The sequence below is a fragment of the Coptis chinensis genome, chromosome 7 (assembly GCF_015680905.1).
Source record: "Coptis chinensis isolate HL-2020 chromosome 7, ASM1568090v1, whole genome shotgun sequence".
NCBI lineage: Eukaryota > Viridiplantae > Streptophyta > Magnoliopsida > Ranunculales > Ranunculaceae > Coptis > Coptis chinensis.
This window is the reverse complement of record NC_141462.1, coordinates 21,441,207-21,455,552: the sequence shown is the minus strand read 5'-3', so window position 1 is coordinate 21,455,552 and position 14,346 is coordinate 21,441,207. Positions and strand designations below refer to the sequence as shown.

General features: G+C 36.4%; 2 protein-coding genes and 1 pseudogene across 2 annotated transcripts; 1 reads left to right on the top strand and 2 right to left on the bottom strand.

Moving 5' to 3' along the window:
- Window positions 1-1,287: 1,287 nt before the first annotated feature.
- Window positions 1,288-4,331, bottom strand: LOC147486591 (protein FAR1-RELATED SEQUENCE 5-like). Its single transcript, XM_086573779.1, has 3 exons — window positions 4,100-4,331; window positions 1,986-3,076; window positions 1,288-1,890 (listed from the first exon to the last, which is right to left on the bottom strand). Exons 1-3 carry the CDS (start codon window positions 4,329-4,331, stop codon window positions 1,288-1,290), a joined length of 1,926 nt encoding a protein of 641 aa, XP_086429905.1.
- Window positions 4,332-4,610: 279 nt separating this feature from the next.
- On the top strand, window positions 4,611-10,724 carry LOC147486590 (subtilisin-like protease 4 pseudogene; annotated as a pseudogene).
- Window positions 10,725-10,999: 275 nt separating this feature from the next.
- Window positions 11,000-13,865, bottom strand: LOC147486589 (eukaryotic translation initiation factor 5A-4-like). The gene is made up of 5 exons (XM_086569737.1): window positions 13,503-13,865; window positions 11,892-12,014; window positions 11,700-11,756; window positions 11,507-11,578; window positions 11,000-11,427 (listed from the first exon to the last, which is right to left on the bottom strand). The coding sequence occupies exons 1-5, from the start codon at window positions 13,623-13,625 to the stop codon at window positions 11,272-11,274; spliced, it is 531 nt and encodes a 176-aa protein (XP_086425863.1). The 5' UTR covers window positions 13,626-13,865; the 3' UTR covers window positions 11,000-11,271.
- Between the last annotated feature and the right edge of the window lie 481 nt (window positions 13,866-14,346).

Genomic DNA, 14,346 nt, shown 5'->3' with positions numbered 1-14,346 from the left:
GTCAATTTTGAACTATTGAGCATTGGCAACATCCATTGAGAAAGTTCCACAACTAACTTCATAAAATATAAGAAACAGTATAGATTTGATGTTATATTTATATGCTATGTGTTTCTAGATCCAACTGCTGCAACACCTACTATATATATCGGGGCACTAAAACAAATCAAAGAACATTAGAAAAACTTAACTATCGGATGAAAAGAAAGATTCTTGACTGAACCAAATCCACGAAGATCACGATATCGATGAACAAAATCTTCAAAACACAAAGATGCCATCACTTACTATTCATATACAAAAGAATGTATGCCCCAACATATTTAATCCACCAAAAAAATATGATTCCTACATATTTTGTCCATCAAAAGAATCGAATTCTAGATATTTAATCCACCAAAAAAATGGCGTCTTTTTTCGTCCTCGATCGTTCCTTTTCAACCTCAAAAGTGCGTTTTCCTCCTCGATCATTCCCTTTTCAACCTCAAAAGTGTTTTATCTATTGCAAACATGAACATGTAAAATAGTTTTAGTACACAATAAATTAAGTTAGAAACTTACTGTCAAGAGAAAATAATTACCTTAAAATCACATCTTCTCATTGTTGTTTAGAATGTCAAGTATGGTCATGTCCCAAGTTTTCAGAGTCTAAATCGGTGGGGTTGCATACAAAAACAGTTAGTACAAATCTATGAAAAAATAGTGTGGAATTCCCACAAAGTACTTACAAGGCATAGATAAGTTTGCTTGCAGCTTTGGATTTTTTGGACATCTTCGTCTATCATGCTCAGTGCTTTTACATAAGACACACTTCCTTTTCTTTTTATTCGAAGCTATCTCAATAGCGGGCTTCCACCTCTCATTGTTATTAGCTTTCTCCTTCCTCGTGCCACCCTTCGGTCTTCCTTTTGTTTCAGAGATAACTGGATCCAATATTGGCATTTGTCGTGATCCCTTAAACACAAGTCCTTCTTGATGGTTCTGGGCACTTGAAGTCTCGACATTTTTTGCAATCTTAGCAATTTCATCACGCTCATTTAAAATATTGAGAAAGAGTCCTTCAATTCCCACTAATGCCATCTTATACAAATTTTCATCCTCGGAAGCAACACACCACATTTGGGTAGATCTACAACATAGATGACTTAGCCTAAATGCTTTAGGACAACCATGAACACCATGTAATGCTTGTTCATCCATTCCTCTAAATAAGTTAGCTCCTTTGGTCCATCTCTTCAAAATGTACGGCAATGGAATTTTATCCACATCATAACGAACAAATATTTTCTAAACATGTCTACATAGTATGCCTGTAAACTCGAAGTGACCGCATTCACAAGACACCGTTTCTTTCTCTTTGTTCCACTTCACGACATATTGATGACCAGAAACAGCAAGCACAGAAGTAACCATGTAAGTGTCGCAAACTCCATCCCATATTGGTTCACTAGCTTTAAGTTTATCCACCAATTCCAATTGGATACGGTCGAACATATTCCGAGTATAGACACTTGCTGCATGTTTTAATAGCAAGTTGTGTTCATTGACGATTCGATCTTTATGTTCTGAAACAAAATCCTCGTCACATTCATTCCGAACTATCCTTTTTAAAGCTTCATCATATCTATTAACGAAATCACCCAGACTAGTTCTATAGTTTAGAAACTCATTGAAGAAGGCATTGACCCCCTTACTACGACCTGTTGTATTCATACCAGCAAAAAATGTACGACGATGATATATAGGTGCCCAACATTCTCTTATATCAAACAAACCCTCAAGCCAAGGGTTCTTAGTCAACTTAAATTCTTCCATCAAGTTTTTCCATATCCTTTCAAAGTCTTCAACCTTGTATGTAAAGTGAGTGCATTTCTCCAATCCATTCTTAAACTTTGAGTTTTCGAAATAAACATGTCCCAACTTTTCACTAAATTTCTTTTTTAATATGCCAAATGCATAGGCGATGTTTAAGTATTAGGGAAAACCTTTTTCACAACACCACACATGGCAGCATCTTGATCAGTAATGATGGAGGTTGGATGTCGACCACCCATTGCTTCAACCCATGTCTTGAACAACCAATAAAAAGTAGCCTCTATTTCATCGTGAAGAAGTGCACATCCAAATTGTATAGATTGGTAATGATGATTGACACCGGTAAAAGGAGCGAATGGCATTTTGAATTTGTTTGTCCTGTATGTGGTATCAAATGTTACAACATCACCAAATTGTTCATATGCCATACGAGATCTTGGATCAACCCAAAAAAAGTTTGTTGCTCTTCCTTTTTGATCAACTTGCACGTCATAAAAATATTGAGGATTTTCTCGATACTTCTTTTGAAAATAGTTAATAACTGATTGAGCATCACCTTCCCCTAGTCTTTTTCTGATTTCCCTTGTTGTCCGCAAGTGGTTCCAGCAATCTCTGTCACCATACCCAAATTGGTCACCTCCAAAAATCCAAGGAACCTTAGACACTCGCATATTCTCCCTATCAAATCTCTCAGTCAAATCCTTAGCAGCAGCAGACATATTCCTATTAGACGGCAAATGGTGTCTTTTAATCGGTGTAACAAAATTATGGTTATGTCCCTTTTCATAGACAGAAACTTTCCACTTCTTAATTTCCTTCATGTACAATATCCGCATGCTTGCCAAACAAGCTTTTTTGACAGTGGAACAACTACGAGCTTTTCCCTTGCGATTGACGTTGTGTTCCTTCTTATGAGGTCCCTCACGTGAACATACAAACAAGACATTTGTCACTTCATCCACGCGAGATTGAGTTTTCTGTGATGATCTTATTCTAATGGTAAATCCCTCTTGTCGACCATATTCTTGATAATATTCCTTCGCTTCATCAATGGAATAAAAAAGCATGCCCACTTGTGGCTCTTTTTGGTTTTCAACCACTGTAGGACTCGAAGTATTTTTGTCACCATTTTGTGGCAAGTCATTTCTTTGACTTTGATTTTCATATCTATCAACTTCTACCAAATTCAAACTTTTGCACCTTATTCCATTTGAAACTTCAGAACTAACATGCTCCACCATTTGACCACTTCTGATAGAATCTGAAACAATTTTAGTTGGTAAAGTCAATGAAATGCGTTTAAAGCCTACAAAAAAGCTGAAATTTCAAAACTTTGGGTTGAGAAATTTCTATACTAAAAATGTAGAACAACATGTTGGAAAAAGAAAAATAGAAGATGCAAGTAACATAGGAAGAAACAAAATATTTCATAATATAATTAAGAGAATGAGAAAACTTGTAAAATTACCTTATCCCTCTTAAAACTCGTATCGATTCCTCTTTGAGCAAATAGAGAAGAAAGGGGGGACAAACTTGTCTTCGTTGAAGTGTTGCTATAGGGTGAATTATGAAAACCAAAACAGAGAAGGGATTTTTTGATGGAAATATTTTTGGCGAAAGAAAAGTATTTAGGCTGGTGAAGAAGAGGATTAGAGCTTCTTCTCTCTCTTTCTCCCCAACTCTCGTATTTTGTTTTTCAGAAGAAAATAAAAGAATTCCAACCCGGGTTTAATTCATTGTTGAACCGGGTTTAACTCAAAAAACCGGTTTAAAAACTTGCTCTCTCAGTTCTTTCCTAACCGTTAGATCTGTAATGATCCAGTGGCCCAGATCTTGAGTGACTTTGTGTGTCATTTTTATATGTCCCTAGATCCAGTGACCCAGAATCCCGCCAACACCAAAAAGTTACTGATCTCGTTTAAAACTAGGCTTGCCAAAAAAATAAAATAAAAAATAGTTCCAAATACACGTTGCAAGAAGGACTCGACGTTTTTTTTTTTTTTTTTTTTTTTCGATGCAAATCTACTTGGATTATATATAAAGCACCTAAAGGTGAACTGGAACACAATCCACATCAAGCATACACTTCGGAAGATCAGACCCTCCCAGCTGATGGTTAGCCCATTTTGCTAGTGAGTCAACATCCCCATTTAAAGTCCTACTAACCCAAAAAAAGTTGCATGAGTTGACCTCCAAAACAATAGAGAAAATAGAAGTTTTCAACATATCCGGGTCCAAGGACGATCGAGCCTTTGAAGCACCTTTATCACTTCCAGATTATCACCTTCCAAAACATAGTTGTTATGTCCAAGCTGTTTGGCCAACAGAGCTGCCACTTCAACTGCGACCATCTCTGCTTCCCCTATCTCCTTAGCCTTGAATCTCCTGACTGCAGCTCCAGCTATTTCCCCCTCGTTGTTGCTTGCTATTGCTCCAGCTCCTGCCCACCCTGTGTTCATGTTGAATGAAGCATCAAATCTAATCACAATACAATCATTTGGTATTACAGGAAACATATTATCCAAAGAATCATGAAAAGAGTTAATAGAAGCTCGAGGGTTTAAAGGAGCTTCTCTGAATGCATCAAAGCACTTGTCTGCAACCCTTTGCTCAGTCTGATGATACGGTCCCTATTTGCCTTCCTGTTGTCAAATTGGACCTCATTTCTGGCTCTCCAAATGTGCTGGAGCAGGTACATGATGTGCGTCCCAGCCAAAGATAATTCATTGTTTTTACTATGACACCAAGACAAGAACAAGTCTAGTCTTTCCCTCAAGCTTTGGTATTCTTTGGTAATGATTGATTCGCAATCCCACTTGCGAGCTAAACCATCTTGCTCTAGTCCAGATCCACAGGTGAAGAATAGGTGCTCAGCTGTTTCAAGCTCCTTATTGCAAGAAGGACTCGACGTTGCAAGAAGGGCTCAGGTTATGTACCTCATTTACTTCTCTTTTAGGCGCATCGCATGTTGCCATGTTGGTAACATTTTGGTTTTCAGCATTGGATATTTCAGCCAATTCATGAAATCTTCAAATGTTGAAATGTTTCGTGCCTTTGTTCTATTGCTTGTAGACGACAATGATGTAAAACAGTTTCTTTGTCATTTTATGATAGTAAACCAAATCCAGTTTCAGACTTGCAGCTAAACGTGGTATAGCCGGCCAAGTTAAACAATTACCCGGCTTTAATTTGCTACACGTACTTGTGGGGCAAAGCAACAAAGATATAAATAATTAGTTTGATCTTAATTGTAACTTGTATAAGTTGTGGTTGAACAGGCCGGTGTTTCATAAAATGCTTTTGTGAAGGGAGACTGAATGGATATAACATTTCTAATATAGAAACCTGAAAATTTCCTACAATAGAATGGCTTCATAACAGGAAAGTAAGATTCTTATTTACTCCTTCAGTCCTTAACTAGTTTACTACTATCGATCATAAAGCGTAATGTACAAGTAGAAACTAGAAAGACGACAAACCAAGCACAAGGTTGAAACGACTCGTTATCATTATCAATAAAACTTTCACTTAAAAAAAATAAAAAACAAATATATAACAAAACAAAACAAGATATTTTTTTATTTTCAATATTAATCTTTTATAATTTTCTCCACATGATAGTAGGGTTATATAGACTTATAGTATTATAAGAAGTTAACAATTTGTTGAATTGCTGTAGACTTGTGGACTAGATTATATAGATATATATAGACATAGTATTATCAACTAATGGCTTAAGTGCTTAAGTAGTTAACTTTGTCAGTCAATATTAAATTCTTAGTACTCAACGCACTATAATTTTGTAAATTGAAATAAATACATAATTTTGAGCCATACACGTTTCATCTTTTCTAAAAAGTTACAACCGACACAAAATCCACAATTTTACTAGTTTGTCCCTCATAAAGGAAATAAAAAAATTGTAAAGTGGAATAAACCAACAAATGTGTGTATTTCTTCTTCATCTTTTTCCCGCAAAAACGTGTTATTAACAATAATATCATCTTCTTGTTAACTTGTTCTTAATGCATCCATTGTGTTTTTCATATTTTGATTCCTATTTTTTGTTTTGTTTCCATTTTCTTTTTATTTCCTTTCTAGTTATGACTGAGAGACAAACTAGTAAAATCGGGAATTTTGAAGATTTTGTCTGAGGTATAACTAACTACCTTTAGTTTTTTGGGAAAAATGAGACATGTGTGGTTGATAATCCCCTTGGAGCAACCAACACACAAAACATATATACAACTGCTCCAACAATGACGCTCAAAGAGGAATCAAATCTTTCATAAACAGACCTATGCTTCTGTAGTGTATTGTGGTGACACGTCCATGAATAGTCTTTCACATCAAATGTGGTGAGACCAACCCCTGGGCAACTTAGTAGAAAACTTTTCATACTGTAACTAACAACCAATTTGGCCTTACCAGTTGTTATGGAGTCAAAAACAGAGTTTGGAGGATAGAGCAAGGCAGACCACGTAAGAGAGAGTGGATTGAACATCTCAACCCATAGCTCAGCAGGCACAGTGAAAACCGAAGTGGTACCATAACCGAGCACATTATAGAAAGAAAAATGACTAGAGCATAACACAAAAATCTTGCCATCAACAGCAGCCACTATTGGGTTAGCCTTTCCACTTATCATAGGAACCTCGAAAGTCCAACCACATTCAGTAAAACGGATATCATATACACAGGGACGGAGCCAGGATTCTAAGCCAGAAAATGCGAGATTATGTGCACACCCCACCCAAAAATAAAAGTATGCAAATTTATTTTTTGTTAGAAAGTCTAAACAATAAAGATCAACAAAATTATGAATTTATTTAAATTCACAAAACTAGAGTGCGTTGACTACTAAAAATTTAATATGGACTAACAAAGTTAGCTACGACTTAAACACTTAAGCATTTAATTGATACTACTATGTCTATATATATCTACATACATAATCTAGTCCACAAGTCTATAATAATTCAACAAATTGTTAACTTCTTATAATACTATAAGTCTATATAACCCTACTATCATGTGGAGAAAACTATAAAAGATTAATATTGAAAGTAAAAAAATATCTTGTTTTGTTTTGTTATATATTTATTTTTTGTTTTTTTTAAGTGAAAATTTTATTGATAATAATAACGAGTTTTACAAATAATTAGGACAAACGCTATGTCTATATATATCTACATAATCTAGTCTACAAATCTACAACAATTCAACAAATTGTTAACTTGATACTATAAGTCTATATAACCTAATATTTTGTGTGAAGAAAACTATAAAATATTAACATTGAACAAATTGTTAACTTGATACTATAAATCTATATAGCCTAATATTTTGTGTGAAAAAAAACTATAAAAGATTAATATTGAAAGTAAAAATTACTTTGTTTTGTTTTGTTGTTTGTTATTTGTTTTTTTTAAGTAGAAATTTTATTGATAATGATAATGAGTTTTACAAATAATTAGGATAAGCGTGCAACAAGCTGCGTCGCAAGTCCTTTATGAATTTGTTTTTTGTTTGAGGTCTGACGCTTGTTTAAGAATTGAGAGTGAAAGAAATGAGGGAGAGCATACGGGTTTGTTATGGGTGATTAGAATTATACAAACTGACCGGTTGGGCTTTGGGCCTTTGGCTATTTGTTTTAGTCTAATTAACCCATCAAACCACTTCAAAGACACATTTGTCCATCTTTAATGATTTTGGACTCAAAATAAATAATAAATGATAATTTTATAAGGGCAAAAAGAGAAGTAAAAAAAAAAAATTGGTTCATTAGAATATTTTTTATTAATTTTTTTTCATACTATTTTTTTTTTTTTTTTTTGATTATATTCAAACTATAGTTGTGAAAAATTTGGAGGTGCAATAGTGGAAGTTTGCTCAAATAAAATTGGGAGAGTGCGAGTCCTTATAGTTTGAAATTTTTTCTAGAAAATTAGTTATGTGGTAATAGAATCTTTTCTAATCTCAGGGTTGCTGCACCCTATATCCATTATATCCATCTATGTCTGGATCTGCATCATGCAAATGCAGTCGCTATCCATTATATCCATCTACGCCTGCAGATATCTGCATCATGCAAATGCAGTCGCTAGCTAGTTGTTACTTGTTACTTGTTACTTGAAAATGAGGGTGCTTTATTCTTCCATCACGCTGTACAATTAATTAGTAGGACAAATTTGTGGAAATTGAAGATTATGCTACATAAAATAAATGGTCCTACAATAATTGTGATATGAAAGTTACAGGGATAATTCTCATGATGAAGTTTCCTGAGTCGACTTAACAAGATTAGAGCAATTGAAGCCTTTTGGCCTAATACGCTGATAGTCTGATACCATCTTGTGGCTCATGCAAGTGGACTAGCGTTAATAATCAAACAAGCCCACCTAGTTCATTCACCCATGCATACATAATCCCACTTCTAAATCCAAGCCGGCATATCTTCGGAACTAACAAAAATACTAATCACAAAAATGGAAAGGTCCGTCCTTACTGATTACTCAGTGCAAACGACCACTTTGTATTTTTCCAAGCTGGTTCACACAATCACACATATAAGTAAGTAGATAATTAAGCAAACACACACTTCATATTTTCCTTCATTATGTACTTATGGAGTCCAAGAAGTGTGGTTTACTACCAACTATGACTGTTTTCTTTCTTTTCACAGTTATTTTCTTCTTTGATTTCACACCGTCGAATGCTAGTAATCGATATGATCCCATGGTATACATAAATCCATTAAACAGCGAGAGCGTAAAAAATGATGTATAGAGTATAGACGTACATTGTTCACGTAAGACAGCAAGAGTCCACTGTTCTGATTACTACAGATCATTCTTGCCTCTTAGTATAGCTAGTTCAAATGATTCACCAAAGCATCAGATTATCCATTCGTATCACAACGTGATTAGTGGATTTGCGGTGAAGCTAACTGAGGAGGAATTGAAGGCCATCGAAAAGAAGGATGGATTTATATCAGCTACATCAGAAAAAAAAGTTCCAACTACACACCACTCACTCACCTGACTTGTTGAATTTCGGTAAGGGTGTGATAATTGGAGTACTGGATACGGGTGTATTGCGTAGCTGTTCAGCGGTTAAGGTATGCCTCCTCCTCCAGCAAAATGGAAAGGCCAGTGTGAATTCAATATAACTGAGTGTAACAACAAAATAATCGGTGCAAGGAATCTTGTTACTGGAACGTCAGGGCCACCTCTTGACGTTGAGGGGCATGGATCTCATACAGCAAGTACAGCTGCCGGAAGCATTGTCAAGAATGCTGGTGCACTAGGAAATGCCCTTGGCACAGCTGCTGGGATGGCACCTCACGCACATTTAGCAATCTATAAAGTATGTTCTATAGAATGCTTAGAAGGTGATATACTAGCAGGGATGGATATTGGAGTGGAAGATGGTGTTGATGTGCTTTCATTATCACTTTCTATATCACCTACGCCATTCTATATGGACAACACTGCCATAGGCGCTTTTGGCACCATCCAGAAGGGAGTTTTTGTTAGCCGCTCGGCGGCAAATGGAGGTCCAATTGCTAGTTTACTTTCTAATGAGGCTCCATGGATTTTAACTGTTGGAGCAAGTACCATGGATAGAGAAATAAGGGCTACTGTTAAGCTTGGAAATGATGAAGAATTTGATGGAGAATCTCTTTCCAGCCAAAAGATTTTACCTCCACACTGCCTCTTGTATATGCTGGTGCAGATGGTAACACCGAGTCTGCATTTTGTGCGAAGGGATCGTTAAATGGCACTGATTTCAAAGGGAAAGTAGTGTTGTGTGAGTGTGGAGGAGGTGTTGGGAAGATTGACAAAGGCATTGAAGTACAAAATGCTGGAGGTGCTGCTATGATACTTGCTAACAACGCGCCCAACGCCTTCAGTACGGTAGCAGACGCCCATGTTCTTCCAGCAGCTCATGTAAGTTTCGCAGCAGGGCTGAAAATCAAAGCTTACATAAACTCTTCATATGAACTACCCATGGCAACAATTCTTTTCAAGGGCACAGTAATTGGATCAGCATATTCTCCAGCGGTAATATCCTTCTCTTCAAGGGGTCCTAGCATAATAAGTCCTGGAATACTGAAGCCAGATATAATAGGACCAGGAGCGAGTGTTCTTGCTGCATGGCCATTCTCTTTGGATAACTCCAGTTCCGCGTCGACATTCAACGTGATATCTGGTACTTCTATGTCATGTCAGTCCTCCCCTTGGCGGTATAGCCGCTCTGATAAAAAGTACTCACCCCGATTGGTCCCCAGCTGCAATAAAGGCCGCTATCATGACAAGTGCTGATTTACACAACTTGAAAGGTAAACGAATTTTGGATCAATTACTGCATCCTGCAAACCTCTTTGCTACTGGTTCCGGTCATGTTAACCTGACAAGAGCAAACGACCCAGGCCTTGTTTACGACATTCAGCCAAGTGATTACATACCTTACTTATATGGTTTGGGATACACGGACGGACAAGTTGGAATTCTTGCACATCAAACCATCAAGTGTGCATATTCTAATCGCATTTCTGAAGGACAACTTAACTACCCTTCATTTGCAGTTAAACTTGGAACTAGTCAAACATTTAGTAGGACTTTAACCAATGTAGGTGATGCACACTCAACTTACACAGTTGCGATTTATAACCCTAAAGGAGTCTACGTGAAGGTCGAACCCGAAATTGGTATACTCAGTGACTTTTGGTCCGACAGCTGATGGAGGTGCGCAGAGTGGTTCGTTTGCTGAAGGATTTCTCAAGTGGGTATCTCGTAAACATTTTGTTGGGAGTCCAATCTCAATAACGTTGAGTAAGATGTGGATACTTGAAAAGTGACGGTCAACTACTTGATTGACAAAATTCACGATCAACTTAGTTATATACAGAGTTCATAAAAACTAAAATTAAAAAAGCATATACATATGCTGTTATATATCATGTCATTATTTGCTTCCGATTTTACTACGTATATTTCCGAACAAAAATATCAGGCAACATATCACTATAATCTGTAGAAACTCTAGGGGTAAGATTCAATTGCATCTATGAGCTCAGTGGTGCCTGGTGAGAGAACAAGTTGCATTCTGCTATCAGCCATTGGCAAATTTAGGACCCTGCTATTGCCAACGATAAAACATGACCAAGAAAAGAAAAAAGTTGCTCCATGAGAAAGCACATACTTTTAATGACACTGAGAAATAAAATACCAAATCCTCTGAGTATACACTCAATATTAAAGGTAAAGACTTAGGTTTTAAACTCAAGTTGAGCCCATAAAGAAAGATTTTTCTGGATCTGGCCCCTCTAAAGACCATCAATTCCTGTCTTCTTTCGTTAAATCCTTACAGAAACCCAGAAACAAGTCTAACAGCTCAACTACCTGATCATAGTAGTGGACATAGATCTAACAGAAGCAAAAGACAAAGCAATTATTCCACATAGTTACTCCACCAGGTAGGCACATAGGCTGCTGAAGAGAAATTAGTTTTAGGGCCAATGTCTTTGAGAGTTGAGATCTGCTCTTCTCCCATCGAAGACATGACAGTCACCACCAGATCTTTTCCTTCAGCAAACCCCTCTGTAATCTATAAAAATGACAAGGAATTAGTTGCAAAGAATATGAAAAATCAGTCTTAAAGAGAGGACAATAGAAATAGTACACACCTGGGTGAGCAGTGGCTCTTCAGGAAGCCTCAGATCATCCTTGGTGTTCCCATTCTCAGTTAACAGGCTCACCTGAAAGGACCCAGCCTCAGTCACTTAGCTAATAAGAAACGCTAAAATTATCTTGGATAAAGGGAGAAAGCACTTTTCCTGACTTAGATTATGTGATAATAGTATAATACTAATAACTTACAAAGCCATCTTCAGAAATATCGATCAGCTGATAGTCTGTACGATTAACATGAGGAACCTGGAAAATAGATATCAACACGGCCAATCAGCCATCCAAAATTTCATATGCTAATGGTGAAGAAAAACAGGATTTTATGATAAGGAAGGAATGAGAGCATAATAGATCGAGAAAACAATCAAATTATGAACGTACATCACAATTGTGGGATGAGGGCACAATGTCTTCAAGCTTCTTTGATGTGAATATGTCAATTGCTACGAAGTGACACTTGGCATGGCCATGCTTGCCAGTTTTGGAGGTGGAAACCTCAACAACCTGATTACACAAAAAGCACCAATAGAGTGAGTTGATCCATGTGGTCACATGTGAGGCTGAAAACCTAAAATAGTTGTCTTTGTATTATAGCATTGACAGCAACCTCCAAATCCAAGAAACTGGTTTTAGCTCTTATGGTAAATATGCATCTAAAATGAAATCATATCTAGTTGCCAGTGGACTGATGGCATAAACATGAGTAACACACAAACATGTGACCATGGGATCTCACAACTTTAGATGACCTACTTTGTTGGGACATTAACTATTGGCAAGACAGTATATATTTCCATGTAAAACTTTCACAACGACTTTGGCTACAGAACACAGGAATAGTTCCGACGAGTCTTACCAATACTATCAAACAAGATAATCGTTCCATGCTCTAGTGACTGATGACTGGATACCTTTATAAATCTGGTAACTGCCAGCCATTTGTGGCTAAGCTCAACACTTCAACAGTAGTAAGACGCCTTAATCCCCAACCCAGGCACAGACAGACACTCACAAATTACTTGTGAAAGAGACATGTCACTCATGGAGTGTCTAACTAGGAAATGTTCCTTGGAAATGGAAATACACACATCATCTTCCAGCCTAATGGTGCAAACGACATTCCACTACAGCTTTATCTTTCCTAGAGGCATGTGCCCTCCATCTGTGCTATTTTTCAGCTCTGTTTATGTCTTTAGTTCTCTCACCAACTCAAAAAAATTGACTTGAACCAAACCATCATTAGAGACTTAGATATGCTGCTACTGATTTGTCCCTTAAACTAGTCTAACTAAATCTATGGATGGAAGGTTCAAAATACATGCGTTCCAAATCTCCACAAGTAATGAAGAAGTACAAGCTAAAGTCCATAAGGTCCAAAAGTGAACATATTAACGCCTAGATGAAAACCCCCCCTACTACTTTCGCCATTGATGAAGTCAAAGGTCCAAGCTTTAGCTAATGATAGTATGACATGATAAAGACGAGTTAAGAGTTCCAACCATGCTTACAAACTTGTCATCATTGATCCATGAACTATTTACAGTAGGTCGACAAATTCTGAAACAAAAATTCATGTGTAAAGGAAAGTTATCCGATAATGATACCAGGATTCATGAAGCTTGCAGATTACATTGATAACACCTTTGAGTAAAATATTACAGTTATATCGGGAGAAAAGAAAGTTGTAAATTTGTAATCAAACCTAAACTCATCAATCAATTAAGACGCGCTTCGTAGATGGTTTGGTACAACAGCAATTATAAGCATGAAAAACAAAAGCACAGGATCAGGCTTTGATTATCAAAATTTCTATTGAGAAATGACCGACATACAATTACACTTATAAATCATTCATTCATTCATGCTTTAAATATATCAAAAGGGAGATCTACCAAACAAGCTTAATTACAAATCCATTTTAAATCAATTTAATAAATCCACATGAATACTAAAGCAAAACAGATTGAGAAGAAATAGAGATAAAACATAAACCTTGCAGGGTCTGCCTTTGATGACGATGTAACCACCTTTACGGATGGCACCAGCTTGTTGAGGATAAGTCTTTGATGCACCTGCATCACCCTTTGCCTCGAAATGATGTTCTTCATCAGACATCTTTGATCTTTCTCTCTTTCTCTCTTTCTCTTTGCTGCTGCACCTCAACAAAATATCTTTTCCTTTTTCTTTATCAGGATGAGTCAACTTTTTAGTCTCTCAGATAAATCCAAATTCCTTTTAGGGCATAATATGGGTTGTAAATTAGGGCTTAAAATGGGTCGGGTCAGACTTCGTTGACCTGACCCTTGTTTACCCGTGTGTAACGTGGAAGATCATAATATATATAAAAAAGAATATTATCTTTTTATAGATAATAATAACTTTTTATGCTATTTAATTTATGATTTATTTTGGTTCATTTCAAATCAGTATTCACATTTCTTATTTCATTATATAAAGAAAAAACATTTCTTATTTGGAGGAGATGATGGGAATTTCTTATCAAAGACCATTAATACTGAGTAGTTGAGAATGCTCCCAATGACCCACGTCAGCCCCCTTTTTTTCTCTCAGACTAACACATCAGATTTTAACTAAAAAAATAAATTCTACGCATTTTTTTGGTGATTTCAATTGTTCGTAGCCCAAAATACATAAAAACCCAAAATAGATAAATAGATAAAAATCTCTTTCTTAAATCTTATCTCATCTCCATTCTTAAATCTTATCTCCATTCTTAAACAAAACGAAACCTCTCTTCTTCCAATTCTTCCAAAATTAAACTACTTCCATAATTGTTCAGGATGATAGACTCTATACACAATTCTCTCTCGCTTTG